At 39.3% G+C, this 22,836-nt stretch overlaps 3 protein-coding genes across 3 annotated transcripts; 2 read left to right on the forward strand and 1 right to left on the reverse strand.

Moving 5' to 3' along the window:
* The first annotated feature begins 127 nt into the window (after nt 1–127).
* Nucleotides 128–2,837, forward strand: LOC110966976 (alpha-protein kinase 3-like). Its single transcript, XM_051952072.1, has 7 exons — nt 128–322; nt 420–455; nt 538–812; nt 924–1,012; nt 1,116–1,333; nt 1,439–1,487; nt 2,819–2,837. Exons 1-7 carry the CDS (start codon nt 163–165, stop codon nt 2,835–2,837), a joined length of 846 nt encoding a protein of 281 aa, XP_051808032.1. The 5' UTR covers nt 128–162.
* Nucleotides 2,838–2,906: 69 nt separating this feature from the next.
* On the reverse strand, nt 2,907–14,251 carry slc28a1 (solute carrier family 28 member 1). Its single transcript, XM_022216471.2, has 18 exons — nt 14,134–14,251; nt 10,982–11,061; nt 10,821–10,897; nt 10,322–10,413; nt 9,983–10,172; nt 9,746–9,887; nt 9,376–9,489; nt 8,691–8,765; nt 8,505–8,585; nt 8,313–8,393; nt 8,076–8,201; nt 6,865–6,992; nt 6,605–6,773; nt 6,187–6,384; nt 5,987–6,068; nt 5,804–5,902; nt 5,613–5,718; nt 2,907–4,739 (listed from the first exon to the last, which is right to left on the reverse strand). The coding sequence occupies exons 1-18, from the start codon at nt 14,150–14,152 to the stop codon at nt 4,616–4,618; spliced, it is 1,983 nt and encodes a 660-aa protein (XP_022072163.2). The 5' UTR covers nt 14,153–14,251; the 3' UTR covers nt 2,907–4,615.
* A 620-nt stretch (nt 14,252–14,871) lies between these two features.
* znf592 (zinc finger protein 592) lies at nt 14,872–22,489 on the forward strand. Its single transcript, XM_022216470.2, has 8 exons — nt 14,872–17,094; nt 17,698–17,876; nt 17,976–18,149; nt 18,237–18,396; nt 18,899–19,159; nt 20,031–20,143; nt 20,237–20,378; nt 20,475–22,489. Exons 1-8 carry the CDS (start codon nt 14,872–14,874, stop codon nt 20,991–20,993), a joined length of 3,771 nt encoding a protein of 1,256 aa, XP_022072162.2. The 3' UTR covers nt 20,994–22,489.
* Nucleotides 22,490–22,836: the final 347 nt, after the last annotated feature.

The raw sequence follows: 22,836 nt of genomic DNA on the forward strand, positions 1-22,836 counted from the left end.
GGTGCATTAAAAGTCTATAAATGTGCTAATGGTTGCTGTGTCAGCACACTGCTGCCACACAGTGTGACCATCTGTCTCACAGCGACACCTTGTGGGTTGTTGGGGAATCTTAGAAATTAGATGCAAGTCTGATGAAACTCTCAACCTCGTGTCTTCTTGATTATGTGTTTTTTTTTAATGTTTTTGTCCCCAAGTGGAGGAGATGAAAGCCAAGTAGCACTGGCTATTGTTTTGGCAACCAGCCAAGACTGTGGAGTTTATGGCTGTACGATCAAAAATGAATATGGGACGGACACTACTGACTTCCTGCTCAGCGTAGACAGTAAGATTCAGCATGTATGGAAAAGTGTAAAATCTACTTTTTACTTCATCAGTTGTTTTAAAATTTAATGAGTCTTTATGTGTTTTCTCTTTCACAGTTCTGTCTGAAATACTACTTAAAGATGATTTGGAAGGTACTTTTCTCTTTCACATTGGCATTTTTACACTTTCTGTACATCATTGCTCATAGTAACCCTATTTCTGCTTTTGCTTTAGTTGGAGAGGAGATAGAGATGACCCCACTGCTGTTCACCAGAGGCCTGGCCGACTGCGGCACCTGGGGTGACAAGTATTTTGGCCGCATCATGACTGAGATGGTGCACATGGGAGAGGGCCACGCTCACAAAGCCAGCAGGGTGAAGGTCATTTACGGCCTCGATCCTGTCTTTGAATCGGGAAGCACTTGCATCATCAAAGTTCAAAACCCCATCGCCTATGGGACCAAAAAGGAGAGCAACCTTGCAGAGAGAAATCTAGAAATTACTAAGCAAGTGAGTGTGGATTTATTGTCTAAGGATCTTTGCTACATTGCTCTTAACACATCCCATGTGATTATGGCTGCAGTGCATCATTCTGCTTTATTAAAATCTTTGTTTTGACAGGAATGCAAAGTCCAAAACATGATTCGAGAATACTGTAAAATCTTTGCGGCTGAGGCGCGAGTTATCGAGAACTTTGGCTCTGCACTGGAGTAAGCACCACATCTGTTATACAGTACCTCTCATGATTGATTCCTACTGAATTAAAAAAACACAGCTTTTGATCATCGCACTATTATTTTGTGTCGCCCACAGAGTGATTCCTCGATATCTGATGTACCGGCCGGCAAACTCTGTTCCATATGCCACAGTGGAAGCTGATCTTACAGGTGTCTTCCTTAAGTATTCTGTGATGGATCCTAAAGGCAAGTTGATTTCACAAAACATTTCTGAGCTAGAGCAGAAGTGCAGTGCCTTCCAACACTGGATCCATCAGTGGACACATGGGAATCTGCTGGTCACTCAGCTGGAGGGTAAGCCTTACACACAAGGTTATCAAGAAAGCCATCATTTAGTGCATCTGGGAGGTGGGATCACAAATATTAAACATTTTCTGTATTGATTTTGTTTTTTTGTAGGTGTGGAATCAAAGATTACAAATGTTCAAGTTGTGACCAAGTCAAAAGGGTTTGTATCTCAGTTGCTACATGCAAGTGTTATTGTTTGTGTGCTGCTACAAGAGCTGTAGTAAAATAAGCAAAATGTCCTGTATTTCAGATACCAAGGACTAACCGAGTGTGGCTCTCCTGAAGTAATCGAACAGTTCCTCACACAACATCAATGCAACTACTACTGTGGACTTCTTGGCCTGCGCCCGGTCAAGACTATGGATAGTCTGCAGCAGCCCACCAAGAGCAAGGGCTCCAGAAGCCCCCTGCTCAACCGGAAGCTGGGCTCCAGCAGCCCACAGCTACAGCGAAAAGGACACAGCCCTCAGATGTCTAGAAAGGCTAATCCTAGCCCAAAGGTGACTAGGAAAGTTCAGGAGACAGAGGACGATAAATCAGATGCCAAACCAAAGCCTGCAGAAACTCTTGATGTACTTGAAATGAGGTAGGAAAAAAAGACTTCTTTAGTTTCAAGCAACATTTGATTGCTTCTAATGGTTTCGGATTACCTGTTTCTTCAAAGGCTGCAAGACTAGAGGAAAAGAGACGTTTATTGACCTGATTTGTAAGAAAAAAACTACTGTGAATTTCTGTTGCCTGCTATAAGACATCTGTCCTCCAGCAGACAGTTAACTTGTTACAACAGTATAGTTTAAAGGTTTATGAGGATGTTTGGAGTGATAGGCGCAGGATGTTTGACCTTATAGCTCACAGGTGCCGAACAGCAAGAGTCAGTGTTTTTTTTTTGTTGGTTATTTTTACTCTGAAAGAATGAGATTAGAATTGACATAGTGCTACTAAAACACTTGCCTCAGAGTCTTATCAGCTCTAAAAGTGGACAAACGACTCTCCAAGAAGAGTTTGTCAAACACATCAGAAAGAGACATTTAAGTGTTTTAATTTGACAGAATGTGACGTTTAAAATGTATGTGACCACAGAACACGTGTATGTATTATTAGTAATATATTATTAGTAAATGCATGGTCATCTGTGATGTACAGTATGTGTGCAGGGCATCAAGTTGATTTCAGAGATGATATTTATGGGTAGCATTAGATTCTGCCTTGTCAGCATTTCGTTACACAGCAAAGTTGAGCTCATGCTGTGAAATAACAGCGCCATTTTTAGGTCAAAGATGTTTGTGTGCACTTTGTTTTTTGGCATTACTTTCTGGTAGTTTTTGAGTACCTTGTGTCCGTTTATCATGTGCCTTTAATCTGTCCTTATACAGTGTTTCAGAATGTATTCTAGTGAACTCAACTAACAAAAGCAATGAGCAGGAAGGGGCTTATAGTAAACTCTTTAACTATGCTGGGTTCATGCTCACAAACACTCAACTGTGTTCCCAGGAGCAAGGAAAGCAGTTGAATGAGTCCCAGGCAGTAATCAAGACCTGACCTATGGACTCTAGTATAAAAACACACCAAAGAAAATCCCTGAATTTTCATGAGTTTATTTATCAACGAGTAGTGCTCACTGTGGGATTTTTTTCAGCAGCTTTACCTGAAGAAGAGATTAGTTTGTGATAGTTTTGACAAACGGTCAGCAGTAAACACACCAGCAAGGACATTAGGAATAGAATAAAAATAAAACCTGGTAAGTTATTTCACGAGTTTGCACAAGTATGTGTGGTTAAATTCCAACAGAGGTCAGTTCCCTTTTACAATTCACAAACTGACTAGAACTCTTTAGGAATTTATCCAATTGATTTTTGGTTAAAGATTAATTAGAGTTTTTAGCCACTTTGGAGTCCATTAATTGCATGAAACTTTGTTCATAGAAAAAAAAAAACACAATCCCAGAGGCAACATTTTAAATGGAGCTAAAATAATTGAAACAGAAAAACAAGATGATGATGTTAAAACACAGTCATCGAGGTGTGGTGTAAACCCAAATGTTGTATTGTTTTTAAGTGTACATAAAGTCAAAGGACTAAATATCTGAAGTAGCGTGAATAAAAATAGTAAATGTGTGAGGGAGCGTGTGAATGACTGAGCGAGAGAACAAATGTGTGTTTACAACGTGTGCTCTCTTTAGTATTTCACATCATGTCAGCTGACGATTGGTGTTTTTTAAATAAATGTGTAAAAGCTGTCCAAGCATGATGTTCATTTCCAAATCCTGTTTGTTTTTTCCAAAAACTGCGTACACTTAGCAATAACATTACAAAACAACTGACTTTCTCAATTTTATTTGAAATATTTATATTCATCATACTGATGCCTGAATACTTCCTGAGGTATATTTGTTGAGGTGAATCCTCCTAATCCCTGCCTTTTAAATATAAGCTGGCATTTAAATTAATTTACAATATAATACATGAAAAATACAATCATCTGTAAAACATGTGTAGTGGCTTTACATTTTTACATCAGCTGTGACACAAATATACAAACATGGAGAGACGTGTAATTGAACTACAGTTTAACAACAGACACTGGGCCTCATGCAAGAAGAAGTGATTTAACAGAATTTTAAGACTGTCAACTGTTTTTTTATACTTCAAATTTCATGTTTGTTTTGAGTGAAACTTGTGTGTGTTCTAATAAGTTCTAATAAGTAAGTGTCATATAAAGATATCCTGCCACTCATAATGCCTTAACCTGCAGGAATTTTAAATATAATACTGACATGAATGAAAATAAAATTCACTGAGAGGTTTATACTTTACTTGTACATTACTGCTTTCTGTTGCCATTCTATTAGCAGATATTCCAGTGGCACAGCAGTTACATCATGCTGTAATATTACCTCATCTAATGCCTTCATAGCTGTCACATCCCCCCTGACCACCTCTCATCGTGATCTGCTCTGCTTCTGAAATGTAGTTTTTAGTGTGTAATTTTGTGCCAAACCATTGAATTAATATTTTATTGTTCTGAATCCTAAGCTCCCGATTCTCACCCTGCTAAATGTGTCAAATGGAATGAAACAGACAGCTTTGTGTAATAGTTTCTGGGGCTTAAATGTGCATGTCTTCACAAAAATGCGTCCCTTGTATACCTGAAACAAGTTTTCAGTTTGGCAAATCCAACTTGGAACATTTTACACTTGTACATAAAGTACTTTTTCATAAAATGTCTGAGAAGTTTAGGATGAACTTGCTAGAATGTCCCTGCATGAGGCCTATTGTCATTATTCTTTTTTTAGTTACAAACTGCCAAATTAGACAGATCACAACACTGACAACACTTGGAGAAATATGTTGTGACGTTTAATACTGTGCTCCATGCTCCTTCGAATATTACAGAGGTCCCGTTGTTTACAGCGCTGCAAGAGAAATATTTACATGTAAAAACAAGTAGTCCTGTTTCACAATGAAATACTTAAAGGTAGAGTAAGGCATTCTAATCAGATACATTTTCTTTTGTCAAATTCAGTAAACCTGAGGGACAGAGCTTTCTCTTACATCCCTCATTAAAAACTCACCTCTTCAAGATCACTTTTAATGTTCATGCCTTTATACCTGCTCTTTATTCTGTTTGTTTTTGTTTTTATTATTTGCCTTTTACCTGTAAAGTGTCTTTGAGTACCTAAAAAAGCACTACACAAGTAAAACATATTGTTACTATTAAATATCTCCTTAAAGTCTTCTAGCTTTCTGTGGCATGGACCAATCCACACAACGCTATTCTGGCCAACCAGTAACGAGGCATTCATGCTCATCCACAGGCACAGATTAAACGCACAGGACAGCCCTGTGAAACTTAACACATTTTAAGGGGGATAGAGTAAAATCAGAGGATTTCAAAAACAGCAGTTCCCCTTATGTATAGTTGCAGGTAGTTTTTGTATAGCAGTGGAACAGCTGTGAGAAACAGCAGTTTTTCTAGTTTCTCACACGTATTTGTTTGACTTAAACTATAAAAAAGGGACATCCGCTTCCACGCCTTTAACGCTGGAGCTTTTGCTTCATTAACCAACTCATCAGTGATGTTGCCACGGCAATGCGCATCCATTAATTTGGGAGGAGAATAATCTGAATTAGCACTCAACATAGAGGTGTGTTTCCTTGGCTGCTAAGTTCAAATATAAACAAACTCTTACTGTACCTTTAGCTGCCTGGGTGCACGTACAGAAAAATCTAGTAACCTTGTGTGGACAACAGATCTCTTGATTCCAAACGAAAATGAAAATTCCTACCTGCCAAAGAGGTCGTTGCAGCAAGTTTGAATGTTTACATTTGATGCATTGAAGACTGATTCCTTGAACAGCCCCACACAGTCAGGCGAAGGAACAAAGAGAATTCCTGAGACACAAAGGGAGAAACACTCAGTTCATTTGTACTGCAAGATGCACGAGAGACACACTAAAAACATAAACTTGAGATTTACCTGCAATACTAGCATTGACAAGAGACACACATGTCCCAGTGATCATGGCTCTCAGCACCAAAGCAGAGAATTCGCCTCTTCTTGATGGACATATGGAGGCTTTGAGAAAAGAACAGAGTCTGAAATAATCTCTGACAAGAATTTTCTAAACAGGACAAGACAAATACTTGATAAAATACTCACATAAGCCTCCAATCATAATACCCAGTGAGCTGAAATTGGCAAACCCACAAAGGGCGTAGGTGGAGATTGTTTCTGATCGTACCTGAAACAAGAAAATCATTTAATGTGCACACAGTGTAAAACAATCCCCTTTCCCATTTATGCTTAATAGCACATCCTTACTGACGATATTCATAGTCGAGCTAAGAACATTTACTCACAGATATCCACTGTCTGACACCTCCAATAACTTCATCAAGTCCATTGAGTCTGTTGGCCTTCAGTGCAGATAAGTCCTGATAAGCCACAAACTCATTGATGAAGAGCTTTGTGCCAATTAGCTCAGCCACAGTGAAGCTCTCATCATAAGGTATTCCCATCAAAAAGGCCACCGGCATAAACACGTAGGAGCAAAGTAACTGTGAAGACAGAAACAGGTACGGTTATTTGGATGTTTAATTACACTGAGAGGTTAAATTAACAGGTCAAGAAGGCAAAATCTGTGAAATATCTGTCAGAATTCTGTCAGAATTATGAAATATCACCGTAAATAAGTATTTACAAGATAAAGAAGCAACTGCAAAACTTTTAAAGTATTAAAATATCAAAGTAATTATCTTTTTTGTTGCCAATACATACCTGAAATGTGACTTCAGGATATCCCACCATACCTCCGAACCAACTTAAAGCTGAATTTATGAACGCGAGGATGGCAAGAAAGGATATCAGATTGGCTACAATGTTTGCAACGAGGCCTATCGATGCGGACGCTCCACTGCTAATAGCTTCCAAAATGTTCCCTTCATCGCTAGAGTTTTCAAAAAGAAAACAAACATTTAAATAGCAGAAGTACAGCAAAAGTATGGACATTATGCGAGGAAATTAAAAGATATACACACCCAGCAGCCACTTTGACACTCGTCTTTGTGAATTTAGTGTTTTCTGTCTCTGGGTACGACAGCTTGGAGATCGCCAGCGCACAAGGGGCAGCCATCACAGAGGCTGATATCAAGGCAGACGCCTCTATCTGAAAAATACAGTGAAAGATTGTTTAATTCACACACAGTATTTGATATTTTAATGCTGTGGAGGTGGTGAAATAATAAAACTGCGAGTGCTAATGCTACAAAATGCTACTTTTAATAAGGCTTAAACACAACTAAAGACAGCTTTTGTGCAGTGATGACCATTGCAATATTAGTTCTCATTATCTAAACATTATGTCCATTCAGCTTTTTTCACAGATAAAATACTAGAGATAAGAGATAGAGTCAAGCGTCTATTTTACTGTCTGAATACAGTTGGTGTTGACTTGTTTTTTGTTTTTCTCTTTAGCCTTCTAATTGTGGTCACACAGCTAAAAAAAACAAACATTATGAATCACCTGAAGTTCCAGTGAACTTCAGACCTGCTTCTTCGGAGGAAAAGCCCTGTAGACTTCTGTAACTGCTTTTCAAGAAAACACTTGAGAAACTGGTTCATTTTTAGCTGTCAGACGTTATTGGCCCCAACTGAAAAACATGGGCTGGGTTCCCTGACGCAGTTTAGACGGATGTAACCCACCTTTGCTTCTCCGGTGGAGTTCTGTTATTTAAGAAATAACATGTCTTGTACTTGTTCAGTCCTGTGTGCAATTCTTTTGTGTCTGTACATGCTGCTATTAGGCTTTTCACTCAGTGTCTGTCACTTAATTACTACCAAACTGACTGCCTCTTCACAATTCATGTTCTTAGATACAAAGTGATCTGCTCAGTCATTCACAGCAACCTAAAAAAACAACAACAAAGTACCCCCAGGAGGAAATCACCACAGAACCTGATGTTACAGTTATGGTATGTTGTGTGCCCTTTAACCATTCATTATGACAGCGGGTGCTCCATGTCCTCACAGCACAATTTACTTTTTTTCATTTTACACCCATATGATAAAAGTGTTACTCATTTACCATTTCATAATGAACTGATTTTGAAAGCTTTATAGCTCTTTTATCAGTTTATGTAAATGTCACTTTCTTCCTGGTACAGTTTATAAGTGAGGTTTAATTAATATTGCTATTATATTGGTGCTATATAATATTGTTTATGTGCTGATGTGAATAGCTTCATCTCACCCCAAATGAGATAAATGCCCCCATGACACTGCCTGCAATTGTGGCAAATCCGCCAACCATAACAGCATGGATCTCAGATTTGGTCATATCCTTCAAATAGGGGCGAATCAGCAGCGGCGCTTCAGTCTAATGGACAAAAAAACATCCCATTAAATACACATGTTTTCTGCAGTTATTTATGATGACAATAATTCAAACTAAATGTTGGCAGAAGACACCAAGCCTCATCCACAGTACCTGTCCAATGAATATATTGCCTGCCACACTCAAGGTCTCAGTGGGAGAGGTTCCCAACGTTATCTGCAAAATCCATGAGATCTGCATGGACAAAAACACATGGCTCTTGGTCACAGAATATCACTGCAAGCGTAAGCAGTATGCACACAGCCATGGAGGAGCACGCCAACTGCTGCAAGGCACATGTTTTACCTTCAAGATGATCCACTGCATTATCCCCAGATAGTAAAGGACCGACATCACGCTGCTGAAGAACACAACAATGGGCATAGCCTGACGAGAAATCATAAAACTAAATTGAACCACATTCAAGGCGAATCATTTATAATGTTGTTGGAGTATTTGGAAAAAAGAAAAAGAAAAAGCTCATCCACTTACTTGAAAGGCAAAAATGCCGTTAATCAGATCCCCAAAAACAAAGGCTGAGCCACTTATGGTGTAGTTAAGGAATGTCTGTGATTATATGGAAAAGGAAATCAGTATTTCATTAGTTTAAATAACTATTTATATCCTAAGTACATGAATTTATGACATTTACAACACACATCATTTATTTTACAATAGGAGTCAAAGTAGTACTTAGTAGAGACAGTAGGCTGAACAACTATTAAAAGGTGATTAACGTATGTGCACACACTGTGCTGACTCAACACTCAGATGACCAAAGACAAAGGCTGAGCAGCATAATAAAGTAGCTTTAAAGATAAACACGTACGATCCAGCATCTCAAATAATATTGTGCTCAGTTAGATAAGAAGTGTAATGCATGTTGGTTATGCAAGCCAAGAGTGTACTGAATAAGAATGTTTTAGGATCATATTATATAAATAAATGATATTTGCAATCAGTGGTCCTTATAAAAGAATAGCTTTTGATGAAATGCAAATAATTTCTATTTTTATGTGGAAGTTTTTTAGCTGAATGTTTGTGGAGTCTACGTACATAACCATCAGCTGTGTATCCCTCAATATATTGACGCCTAAATATTTGTTTTGTCTTCTCACTGTAACTGCACAATACTTTCATGTCTAGAAGAATACACCTTTAATGAACTGTGTAATACCTGCACTTGTGTTCCAAGCCAGTCGAAAGCTATAAAACCAGGGTCTGTCCGTATGACGAAAAGGCCGATACAGAACTGCAACACGAGACCCCAAAACACAGGCCTCCATGATACCTAAAAAAAGATTTTCAAAAGGTAAGTACTATGATAATCAGTGCATCAGAGAGTATCCATAAAATTCAGTGTTTTTCCAAGGAAGCTCCTCAACTAAACCATAAAGTGATTGATTTACAAGGCCAAATGATATCCAAAGTCTCAACTAAACAGATGGGAGATAAGTTGAGCAATAAAGCGTGTTTCGAAACAGATGTCATGTCGCTGATTATTCATTCTTAAGCAGACTCAGTGGTCGACTCAATACAAAACTCACCGCTCCTCTGTGTGCTGAGAAGAGGAATATAAGCAGGACAAACGCACACACACCTCCAAAAGAGATAAGTTGCTCGGGGCGGTTGCTTGTGTCTAAAACGAGCCATACCACAAGCAAGACCACAACCACTAAGACGAAAACCCTGCAACAAAACAAAGACGCAACAAACCTTCACTCACAAACTCATTCCGCCATAAGCAGCTCATTATCCGGACTGAAAAAATTAAATCCATTCACCATTTTAGCCATCTCAAGTTTGATTTAAAGCATCTGGCTAAGGGTTTGAACCACCGACTGATCCTCTTTCCCTGGTATTTCTCCACAAGTTCAAACGTTTGTGCGGCAATAGCCAAACAAGTTAGGACAACAAGAGCAGTGGCCCTCCTGAAATCCAACACACAGGCTGCGACGAAGTAAGCCACATAACCTGCAGAAGAGAAAATAGACAAGATCAAGTCAAGTCAAGGTGAGATGAATCCTCCAGTTTCGCTATAGTCCATGAAAAATGTGAGAAAACCTTAATGTGTGCAGGATTTTGAAAAAACTACTACCGAATGGACAGACTTTCATTATTACCTGCTCCAAGTACGCCCAGGACAATGTACTTGAAGATGCTTGAGTGAGCCTTGACGTATTTCTCTGCGGCGTTTATTGGCGTGGAAACATGGCTGAAGTACAGAATAAATCAAAAATACAGTCAAATAGGGTATAAAATATATTTTCATTTCAAATATCATTCAAAATCCTCATTTCAATCTCATTCCTTCAGTGATTACAAAATATTTCTGCTGTAATTATATAGATTTGCATTCAAGTAATTTACATTTCTCAAAGATTATTTTTGTAATAAATTAAACCAAATCTCTGTCCTAAAGTTTATAGAATAGCACAGAAAACAGTTGCACAGATTTTCTGTTGTTTGTACGTTTATTCTACACATGCACTACAGCATACTTTCTGTATAAAGAGGATTAACACTCAGAGGCATAATGCTGTTTACTTGCTGTACAAACTTCATAAAACAAAACAATAATTACTTTAATTTGACAAACAGCAATCACTTTAACAGACACACCTTAAATATGTTCCCAAACCCCTTTTAGTCCTTTTAGGCTCTGTTTTGATGCTGTTAGAATCTGCATTAATGTCATCCTAAGAAATAAAGACATTTTAGTGAAAAAAGAAAATCATGTTGCATTATTTTCTTTATAAAAAAGAAAGAAATGCAATACATACCCCTGAATCAAAGGCCAGGTTGTCGTTTCCTTCTCCATTGCTGTGGGATACGTTTGTGAGCTGGACACCGTTTTGTTCCACTGAAAAACAGAATCATTGTTTACTTCTGTGCAGCAAGTTGATGGGAAAGCAGCTTTAACTTGAACACCCGGCAATGCCAAACAAACGGCAGTGCTTTGAGATAAAGTGACCTTAAAAAGGACCGCAGAGTTCTCAATGCTTATCTTATGAAAAATAGTGCACCAAAATACCAGTTCACCACTGCAAAGCAAACAGCTTTTTCTTTTTTTAAGGAAAAACAGAGCTAATGGCTTACTCATTGTGCGTCCTCCTAAACCCACCAGTCAAATGCCGTGTGGTAAAACATACTCTGCCCTCTATGAAACATCTTATCATTAATTAACAGACACGTTACATGCTGCTGTGATCTGTCAGGAAGTACACAGAGGAGGCTTCCCAGTCACACAATAAAAGTGATTTAATGCACCTCATGAAGCAACATTTGATTAGACATGATATTGACAATGTTTTCCATTTGCCAAATCTCTGGAGCAACACATGATAAGAACTGTGGTTGGCCTTAAAAGGATCGTATGTGATAATGCAGGAGAACACACAGTGGATTAATCACGACTGATTTCATCTCTTGGTTGTGCTCCACCCACGTTTTAAGGAAGTCACAGAAACTCTCCGATTTGGAAAGAAAATGATCTAAAAATATATTTTGTCACAAGCTTGTGAACCAGTAACACGATGACGTATGGAATAAGAATTACACTAACTGCTGTTAGTGTACGTGTGGGTCATAACCTTTTCTATTTTCAGGTTTCAGTGAATAAAATCCTCATGATATAATAAGTTAGAATAGGAAGAAGTGGTTGTAAAATGAGAAAATGTAGCACAAACTATTCTCATAAAAGAGGAAAAAGCATTGTATTTGACATTAAATTTCACTGCTTATGCCCTGATCGGCTGTGATACACAGTGCTTTTTGCTGTCAAAGCCAGTCATGTCAGGTTAATTTGTAATTAAAACTGCCTTTAATTAATTGCTTTGGAGATTAAGTACAACTAGTACTTTGAGCTCTGGTCAGTTAAATATATTGCGGTGCAGTTTTTACTTTCAGGTTGATGACTCAGAGTTTGGTATAATTGCAGCTGTCTGTTCTATTTGCTTAGGGTCACGTTCGGTCTGCTCTTGCACATAAAAATGCATGATTCCTTCAAAATGCAGTTATTCTACAGCTCATAAAACTCAATGAGACGTCAGAACATCTGAGAAAAGATGATAAAGAATAATCATCTTGAAAAGCGCAGGTTGTTTTTGTCCGGTTAGTATTTAGAAAGTCTTGCAAACCCTATAAATAAACTACAGAGATTAATAACCCAGTGGCAGATTTTGTAGCACAACATTAAATGCACTGACTCATTAACCCCAAACATTCTTTTTATGTTAACTGTCAAATCAGTTGCCTCAGTGTGACATTTTAGATGTGGCAGTAAAAGTCATGACTGAGAAATACACTTGTCAGAGACAGAAATACACCTGAGGGATCATTTATATAAACTCTAATTTATCCAAGAATAAACTGAATTTATATCTTACATCCAATGACCTCATTCATTCTTATTTAAGTATGTATGAGTCTTCTATCACAATCCACCAAAATAAGTTTGTTTCATCTCTCAAATCACATTTCTAGCTGTAACCACTGACTGCAGCACATTTGGCCCATAAGATGCATTACATTGCATTACAGCATTGCCTCTGTTAGCTTTACATCTTTTTTTTTTATCTGAAACAAAAGTGTGACTGTAAATTTAACAGGAATTGGTGTCACTACTGTAAATCCTGACACGCGGGAAGGGAGGTGTAAGGCCTTCAATGCCCTCAGCTCTGTCTTACAGGCCAAAACAACTGGATCCTAAAACTCTCAGCTCAGAGGCTCCTGAGCTCTAAAAGCTGAGCCTGCCCCTCCACATCAAACAACGCTGGTGTAACTGGGCTGTCCTGCTGTAATAACTGACGACAGTTTAAAGTAAATAGCAAGATAGTTGCTCCTAAATGATCCATGAAGTGTAAATGTTACTGGGAAACTCTGATGAGTTCCTATTTAGGTCTACATTATAGTATGATTTTCACACTGTAGATCTGAAAAATGCCACCCCATTGTTACGGTTAATCAGTCTGTATTATTTCCTCTTCATTTACTGGGGAAATCTATTCAAAACTAATACTGGTTTCCAGGAAATCCTTTGTAGGTACGTATATTAAAAACAAACTGTAAACAAGCACTTATCTTCTCTGTGTAATGCCCCAGTGATCTGCAACACATTCAGGTTGCTAAGTTGAACAAACAGTCGTGCTGATGCATGGTTTTCTCTTATTTACATCCTGATTAAAAATTAGAAAAGGATCAACAAAACACTGACTGCCCCAATAGACTGGTGGAGCGTGAAAAAGGACAAATTGGTTTTCTTGCTGTGAAACATCCACTTGATAATCGTGACCTATGTTTAACAGAACACAGTATGTCTGAACAGCTATGTCCATACTTCACTATTCAAGGTAACACAACTTTAATTTTGAAGATATTTTGATCATGCAAAGTATTTTTATACTGTGTAACTGCATTTCACTGTTTATGTGGTTTAATTTACAATGAATTTAAGAGTATCCAGTGAAAGGTGATATTAAGTTGCATTATGGGAACTAAATGAAGGAAAATAAAACCTTTATATTTCTTTGATTATCTATTCTAAAAATTCACAACAAAAGTACAAACACACCCATACACACTTTTTAAACACCACAATGCACATCAATTCTAGACAGATATTTCTCCATGCTGAATGTATCTTCAAGCAACTCGCTCTTCTGTTTTTGAGCCATGCAGCATTTGTATTATTGAACCAGCTTGTGTATATTCATAATATTCACAGGCTGTAAGTAGACCATGCTGAGTGTTGACAGTGTTAGTGTGGCTGGTTAGAACCTTATTAAAACATACATTTCTGCGAATGCTTTGCTAATTATAATACAGTTTGCTGCCATGCCATGTGTGCATGTGACATGCATTAAACTCTAGATTTGATTTCGGTGTTAGTTTGGCGTTAAAATTACACATTATCTTCTTATCTTTGGGAAATTACCATCAGTGTTTAGCAGCATCCGAGCCAAGGGACACACGTTTTGCAGCCAATGGCCCCACCTCTGGCCTGTAAGACAGCGGCGAGGGTATATAGGAAAAAGAAAAACGAAGTTATCGTTAGTAGCATGTAGCCTAGCTAGGTAACCCCAAAACAGACAAAGCTGGCAGGCGAACACCTAGCGCCCAGAGTTAAATGGGTATATAGCTAATTGACAAGAGCTGTTGAACATAATCGGATCAAATGGTAAGCGTCTTGTGCGTCGACATTTGACGAATTTACTCACTTAACTGAATTATTTGCGCGCTAGCAGGTTGCTAAAATAGCCTGCTAGCTTGCTGGCTTGGCTCCGTTATGTGGCTAACTTGCTAGCTGGCTGCTATGTTAGCCCCACTTTGAACTTCATGTTGTTTCTTAATATGAGTGGGTTGGTATTTGATAACGATGGGTGCACATGTGTCGATATCGAAGGTTAGGTTGCGTGTGGTGTGTGTTTATGCCTGTTTTGTAACAACACAATAACGCCAGCTGCATAGACGCAACAGATCTTGTCAACATTTAGCATGCTAGCTAAAGCTAGCATAGAGGACCTTTCCCAGCTTGTAAACTATTATTCCTCAGGTCGTATAACAGCTGTCGCTTATGATAACAGGTCTTTAAGTCCAACTCGCAGAAATATAAAACGATGATGCATTAATTTAAAGCTACGCATGTTTTGTAGGTTTGTGAGACTCTGCAGCCATGGGTGACATGAAAACCCCAGATTTTGATGATCTTCTGGCAGCCTTTGACATCCCAGATGCCACAGGATTGGATGCCAAAGATCCCATCCAGGGGAGCCATGAGGAGCCAGAAAGTCAGCAGAAACACACAGAGATATGCCTGGATGACAGCTTATTGAGCAGCCAAGCTGTCACAACAACAGATATCCCAGCTGTAAGTGTTATTGTGAAAAACACAAGCCGACAGGAGTCGTTGGAAGGTTTCAGTGACAGGCTTCACTCAGGATCTGCTTTGCAAAATGGATTCGGGGGACAAGACACCGCCACCGACTCTGCTGAGACAACAAATGCTGGCTTCTCCAAATCATTTGTCTCTGCTTTGAATGGAGAGAGTTCAAGAGAACTTCCCGGAAAGGCACCAATTCAGCATAAACCTGATGGAACACCAGTATTTTCAGAGTCACTTTCACATTTTAGCCCTGTTTCCAGTCCTGAAACTGAAGACACTCAGTGTAGTAGAGATGAATTGCATCCAGAACAAGAGAGACCCTGCTTCCCTGAAGCTTCACTTTTGGAGGAATCTCCAATCCCAGACAATCCAAAGGCCATGGACATCTGTACGTTTGATAACTGTCAAAATGACTCTGATATTCCCAAGAACACGGAAAGAAGCACAGCAGAAAGTAATAAAAGTGAAGAGTTCTCGGACATGTGTGTCAGTGACAAAACAGTTAGAACACACAGTGCATTTCCCCCACCAGTCACTAACCAGAACTTTATTGAAACAAACTGCAATTCAGGAACCACAACGGATGCTCTCACCTCTTTTCCACATGTCAAATCTCAGACATCTAAATTTTCTTCTTGTCTTGAAGCCCTGGTGGCTCTGAATTCAAGAAAAGATCCCAGTGAGCAGATTATCACCAGAGACTCAGCAGTTCAGAATGACTGCATGAAGGCCAGCCCCAAGGTGCCCATATCTCCTCGAAGCCCCAGAAGCCCACTTGAAGCAGTGAAACGGTTAATGAAACCTTCTGATAGCCCCGTGAGCATATGCAGCGACAGTAGCGGCAAAGCATCCCCAGCGGTGGCATCTGGATCACCCCCAGCTATACCCAGGGTCAGAATTAAGACCATTAAAACCACAACTGGGCAGATCAAGCGCACTGTCACCAGTGTGCTGCCAGATTCAGAAACTGATGAAGTTCATTCAGCCTATGAATCCTCTCCATCTATGAGCATGATTAGTGAAGATTCTTACTCTAATGTGTCTCCTCACCAGTCTCAAACGGTTGACAGCATTGTTGGGATACAGACTAAAGGTAACCCAGCTAGTACACCTTTACCAAAAGTATTACACAGAAAGTCTGAGGAACGCTCGAGGAGGTCAGGTATATCACAGTCCGCAACAGTATTCCATAGTACTAGTGGTTCTATGAAGAGATCTGTTGCACATCAGGTGCAGAAACCAAAGAGAGCATCAGCCTCAACAGGTCAGACTACTAGCACAAACTTTCTTCCAAAAGCAATGCACTTAGCTAGTCTAAACCTCGTTCCTCACAGTGTCGCTGCTTCAGTAGCTGCACGGTCCACCTCCCATCAACCGAGTCAGCACACCCTCTCCTCGACTGTGTGCAGTACGGTCCCATTGGTGCATCAGGTCAAAACAACCAATACTTATCCTCGTACATCTGTTTCTAACTCAGCTGCAGGAACCTTAAACAAACTGTTGAATAATACCAAACCCGTGCCTACATATGTGCCCAACTTGAACCCCCCTCCAGACAGCAATATCGACCTTCCACCACAAGGATACCACTGCCTCGAGTGTGGGGACTCGTTTGGCGTGGAGAGGAGTCTTGCGTACCATTACAGCAGGAGGAGTGTCCACATCGAAGTAGGATGTACACACTGTGCAAAGACGATGGTGTTCTTCAACAGGTGTGCCTTCTTGGCACATGCACGGGAGCACAAGAGCAACGGCATGGTGATGCAGTGTGCACATCTCCATTTGAAACCCATATCAGAGGAACAAATGTTTGTACCCCTGAGCAGTGAACCGGTGAAGGTGGGCTCTTGCACCTCACCATTACCCGCGCCGAAAAATGAACCCGTCCTGCCCTTATACCCTGACAGTGTTATTCGCCACCGACTGCGTTGCCTGGAGTGCAACAAGCAGTTACCTGACTACAAAGCACTTGCAGGCCATTACCAGAAGCCGTCTGAAGATGTGGAAGGATTGGTGAGTGGAAGTTTCATTTGAGCGTTAAAGGAAGTGTGCTACGTTTTTGTTACTGTCAACAAATCTGATGAAAAGACCTAAACAATCCAGGGCTTGACCTATATTCTGCATTCATAATAGCCTGTCAGCAGATGAATATTAAAATGTTCTTTTTAATTAGGTGTATGAAAGACAATTTAACAAAGGGATTTCAGTGATGTCTAACGTACCTTTTGGGGACTGTTTTTTTCTGTTGATTAATACACATTTGGTGTTTTTGTGTGTATTCATGACAGCAGGGTTGAGTGCGTGGTACTAACTTCAAACCAAATTCTGTGCCAACCTTTGTCATAATTAGGGAAAATGATGCCAGGTGCAACAGTAAGTTTCTGAACAATAGTTGTAGTGTCTGGCACATATACATAAGCTATATCAGGTTTAAAGTACACATAGAATCTTTGTTCATATGATCAGTTAACTGGCTTTAGTCTTCTCTTGGGATTTTGTTGAAAATAATAAAGTATAGATATGAGAGCTATGGTTTAAATGCACAAGTATTTTGTTTGTGTATTTTCTATGTTCCTCGTTAATCTTTGTGTTTGTATTTTCCTGTTGTTTTTACAGGTTTGTAAAATGTGCTCGATGTTGTTACCCAACAAGTGCAGCTTCAGAGCTCACCAACGCATTCACACACATAAATCCCCTTACTGCTGTCCCGAGTGTGGAGCCCTGAGTCGGTCTAAAGACATACAGAAGCATGTCAAGGAAAACTGCCTGCACTACGCTCGCAAGGCTTGGTACAAGTAAGCAATCCCGCAAGAAATGCTAGGCCTTATTCATAGCTCTCGCAATAGACTGGACAGTGTCACAATAAGGAGGCGCTCTGTTTCCTTTTCTTTCAGGTGTCTTCACTGTGATGTGGTTTTCAGGACCCTTCAAGGACAGAAGACTCACATTGAAGAGAAACACTGTGAAGTCTTTTACAAGTGCTCCGTTTGTCCAGTTGCCTTCAAGACCTCTGACAGCTGTGAAGTGCATTTAAAAAACGAACACAATGCTAGTAAAATATCTCCTCAGTAAGTTCACACATCATGACCCGACTGTTAAAAGTTGGACGTTTGTCTCTCTCGGTCGTTGTAACTGCTTTTGTCCTTCTTTTGCAGGTTAATCTTTCGGTGTTCATGTGAGACGGTTTTCAAGAAAAAGCAGTTATTGTTTCAACATTTCGACCAGGGCGCCAATAAGCGTGTTACTTGTGTGTTCAAGTGTCCAGAATGCAACTCAGTCTTTCCACAAAAGCACCTGTTGATTCAACACTTCAAGGTCAGCCTTGAATGTATTTTTTTTTATGAAAATATTCTTTGTATGATTGTCTGCTTAAAATTAACTCCCTACAAATGATTTATTTTTAGTTTCAGCATTTATTCACTCTCCCAGTTACTTATTTGATACTTTTTTTATAATGTTGCAAGAAGAAAAAAATGCAACTTACTGCTGATTACTTCTGTTATTTGTGCATAAATTGTCTGGTAAAACTGTTATAAAATTACATTTATCCTGAATCCATAGAGGCATTATTTAGGAATTCCAGCAAAATAATACTGCAATGCTGTTTTTCCTTGTCACATCATTAAATCTATGAACAATGCAGTAGATGCATAGAGATCAACAGGGTGAATCATGACATCACACAGTTCAGTGGCACTGTTATGTTTTGTTGGCTATTGTAGTTAACATTAAGCAGAAGTTCAGGTGTCATCTGTTAAATCTTGTGATTTTTGTTTTTTTGTTTTTTTTTGCTTTTACCACGGGTTTCCTCTTGCAGGGTGTGCATGTGGGAAACGTGACAGCAGAGGCAGAGCAGAGCAGTAAAGAAACGGACAAGACGGGCTGGCATCAGGATTCTCATTCAGTTCAACACCTGAAGAGCCACCACCCTGTTAAACCTTCAGATAGTCCCAGAAAGAAGGCTGAGCAGGACAGCAGGCCTCGTGTGAAGCCCACTGGTTGGACGTGCGGCAAGTGTCTCCAGTGGTTCACTGAACGAGAGTCCTACGTTTCTCATGTGAAGACCAGCCACAACAAGGTACAGATGCATGAACCCCCCAAAAATACCAAATATATGAACACTTGCTGCAGCTTTTTTTAGTTCAAACTTTATAATAAAATATGCTAGCAGTGTGACGAGGTCGAAATAAAAATTGTGGTTAGATTCCTGTAGTAAAACTGCAATATTTTATATATAATCCATTGAATTCAAATGCTCCTTTCAAGTTCGTTATGTTAAAATTATTAACCACGTCCTAATGTACAGATATCAAATTAAATATATGAAAAAATGTAGTCTAAAACTGCTAATGTGTTGCCATATGTACATTCATTTGCAGTATTTGTCTTTATCAATGTGTATCTGCTCTAAGTGAGCATACTCAGAAGCAGAACACACGTTTCAGACTTAAGTTAGTCCATCTCACTGAATTCTGTTTTTAGATTTTATGTGTCCCACACTGTCTTGAACTGTAATGTGTGTGTGAGTATGTTCTGTTCTGGCACGTCTATGGTAACACAACATAGTATTTCAGATTAGTCAGCCTGATATAAGATGCTTCAAGGTCAGGGCTGTAATCACAGAGAAAAGGGTTTCGCCAAAATGTTGCCCTGTTGCTTATTCTTTAATCTGTCTATCTCACATCATGTTCAGATGTTTTATTATGGCTTTCTGTATCTTAATTGGCTTTTTGATGCAACATGGTTATACAAATTTAAGCTACCCTTTGTACCTGTGTGTGGCACGTTTACTGATTTATAAGCTAGATATTAGTTTTAATTATTATAAGCAGTAAAATTACTGAATGCTTTTTGTGCAATTCAATTGAATAAATCAGAAAGATTATCTCATAACATAACATTTCTTTTTTTAAAAGTACCTTTCTATCTTTCATCTTTTCTGTTATCAGTCGGTGAAGAAGTATCCGTGCCGACACTGTGAGCAATCTTTCACCTCTGCAGCCTCTCTGAGGAGACACATTCGCAGTGACCATGATGGGAAAAGGAGAATTTACACTTGTTGGTAAGATTTGACAGCATCTGAAAAAGTTCAAAACAAACTTGTCACAATGTTTTTATTATGTTTTTATGTATTTCTTTGTCTCTCACACGTCAGGTATTGTACAGATACCAAAAAAACATTTACAACAAGTGTGACGTTGAAGAACCACATCAGTCTTATGCATGGAATTAAAAACCCTGATCTCAGCCAAATGCCAAAAACATCTATCCAGGAATACAAAAGAGCAAGGGGAAAGGTAGCCATTAGTTATTTCTTAACATAGCCCAAAAATACAAATACTACATATCTTAATGGTCAGCATTTTAAAGTGTGCCTCTTTTGGGATTTCTAGGGGCATCTATCGGCAACACCTGCCGCGGGCACATGGGCGGAGGGGCAGGATCGTCTCGAGGCTCCGTCAGCGAAGCGTCTGAAAACTCAGTTCCGCTGTTCAAAGTGCGGTTTCGTCACGGACAGCAGTGCACAGTTCCAGCAGCATATACCTCAGCATAAAACTGATGAAAACACTCCTCAGTGCCTTCACTGTGGCCTGTGTTTCACATCTGTGCTGTCTCTTCATAGACATCTTTTCATTGTGCACAAAATCAAAGATCCCGAGGAAGGGGAGAAGCAAAAAGAAGAAAAAGAGCAGGAGGCAGACGTTAGGGAGAAGAAGCGGGAGAAGAAGCGAGAGAAGAAGCAGGATAATCAACAGCCAGTTAGGTCAGCAGAGACCGGTGAGGTAACCGACTTGTTACCGGAGCTGAATAAATTTGAGCCCTCACAGGCAGAAGAGCCAGAAAGTCCTCAAGGTACCAAGACCACAGACTGTAATTTCAAACCGAGCCCTCAAGCAGTCTCTCTCCGGTAGTAAGAGCCACCTCAGCTCCTCTTTAAAGCTGCTTAAATATCTTCAGTTTTCATGTGAAAGCAACAGAGGATGCTTGAAGGGTTTTTTGTTTGTTTTTTTAAAATTGAGGTCTTATTTTTTTTGGCATGGGGGGTGTCTTTAATTTGGACATTTCTGTCAGATTATTTAGAGGCCGTGCAGTATATTGATGCAGATACATATTTCATACAGAACAGTGTTTCCATAGTCATTTTTTATTTAACCTTGCATGTTGTTAATGTACTATTGTTGCTTTTAGACATAACTGCACTCATACTACAGCTGAAATGTTTCCTTTTTTTCTCAAATGTTCCATCCACCCTGAAAGAAGACTCAGGAATGTCTGTTTGTTTTAAGGTCTGGTATTGATTAATATAAAAGTGAAGGGCCAGGGGGATATTTACCTTTGTAATCAATGATAATTTAAATTTTGTTTGAAGTATTTAATGCTACACACTATGACCTGGATGGGATTCAGGTTGCAGTACAAACCTTGAACTTTAGTCACCATTTATCCTAAATCGTAGTATAGTTCAGTACTCATGCATGTCTTATCCCAGATCTGGCCTTTTTTTTATTATTTTATTTTTGAGTGTTTGAGGGAAACTGAGAGGTATTATGTGTACTGCAGCAGTATTGAAAATACCTCAAATTTCCAGAAGTGTATTTTTCCGGCAAGGAACAGTCAACATTGTGTCAAATCAGGGTACATTGTTTGGGGTAATCCAGAGAAGATGTGAGAGTCAAGTTACCAGGTTCTGTTTTATACAGCAGGACGTCCTAACATGAAATCATTCAAAGTAATACTAATAAGATCAGAGGGCTTCATGCATGAATAAATACGCGACGACTTCAGAGAATAAATATTTGTTAGATCAGTGCTTCTAAAGGTGGATACTTGTTTTTTGCAGGTTCTGATTTGTGAAGCAGCACTTCTTGTTTTGTATCGACTACATGACAGTTCCTACCTCCGTGGTAAATGGCAGTGATTGTTAATAAAGGCTTCGAGAAGTTGCAGTTAATCACAGTGCAATGTAAAGATTAGTTTATTAAAATGTATTATCCCGCTTTATTCAATTTTATAAATTATTTTGGGAATGATATCGAGGCTTTATGGTCATATTGACTTAACCTGACAAGTGAACTTTTCTACGGAAGTGCTATTTGAGCTCTTTAGGAATCTGTAAGTCCTTAAATCACCAGACTGCAGCTGTTAAACTGCAAAGGCTGAGAGGAATTACTCGTTCACGATTTGTTCTTTATAATGCCTGTTGAAAGATGTTTGTACTTTTGATACTGTGTACTGTGAGCACCTGTATAGGAACATGACGTGTGTACATACAGTAGCCAACAAAACCTGGATTCACAGCATTTCTTAAGCCATTACATCTGTTCAGCATGCAGTGGCCCACGTGCCTTTGCTTTTTATGTTTACGTAATGTACTTACAAATAAATCGGTGCATTTAATTATATATAATTCCTTGGTCTCTCCTCTTGTGTCGCACACCGTTTTCTCTATTGGTGATGTTTGGATGTGATAATCGGCGGGTTTTGCAGTGAGGTCACGCACTTTACAATCGTCACTGCAAGTCTGAAAGTCACAAGCTGCTCCAATGTGCATCCTGCATCCAATAAGCAACAACCACCCATGGATGACTTCATCCCATTAGAGTATTTAGCCCACCCTGTCTCAGTAGGACCGCCGCTCCCCAAAGGAACGGAGGAGATTTTAATTGACCGGTGCCAAATTATCTCAAAGCACATGGGAGAAATGAGAGGCACTGTGACAATGATCTGCAGAGGAGGACTGCTGTCATCTTTCAT

Source organism: Acanthochromis polyacanthus, chromosome 8, assembly GCF_021347895.1.
Source record: "Acanthochromis polyacanthus isolate Apoly-LR-REF ecotype Palm Island chromosome 8, KAUST_Apoly_ChrSc, whole genome shotgun sequence".
Classification (NCBI taxonomy): domain Eukaryota; kingdom Metazoa; phylum Chordata; class Actinopteri; family Pomacentridae; genus Acanthochromis; species Acanthochromis polyacanthus.

Excerpts from the sequence above, each read along its gene's own strand:
- znf592 (XM_022216470.2), top strand. The coding sequence starts at position 14,872 with ATGGGTGACATGAAAACCCCAGATTTTGATGATCTTCTGGCAGCCTTT. Across the intron at positions 18,150-18,236 it reads GCTAGTAAAATATCTCCTCA|GTTAATCTTTCGGTGTTCAT; the intron begins GTAAGTTCACAC and ends CTTCTTTTGCAG. Across the intron at positions 19,160-20,030 it reads TGAAGACCAGCCACAACAAG|TCGGTGAAGAAGTATCCGTG; the intron begins GTACAGATGCAT and ends TTCTGTTATCAG.
- slc28a1 (XM_022216471.2), bottom strand. Across the intron at positions 6,774-6,864 it reads AGTGTCAAAGTGGCTGCTGG|CGATGAAGGGAACATTTTGG; the intron begins GTGTGTATATCT and ends TGAAAACTCTAG. Across the intron at positions 4,740-5,612 it reads TGCAACGACCTCTTTGGCAG|CGCTGTAAACAACGGGACCT; the intron begins GTAGGAATTTTC and ends TTTCTCTTGCAG.
- LOC110966976 (XM_051952072.1), top strand. The coding sequence starts at position 163 with ATGTGTTTTTTTTTAATGTTTTTGTCCCCAAGTGGAGGAGATGAAAGC. Across the intron at positions 323-419 it reads CTTCCTGCTCAGCGTAGACA|TTCTGTCTGAAATACTACTT; the intron begins GTAAGATTCAGC and ends TCTCTTTCACAG. Across the intron at positions 813-923 it reads ATCTAGAAATTACTAAGCAA|GAATGCAAAGTCCAAAACAT; the intron begins GTGAGTGTGGAT and ends TTGTTTTGACAG.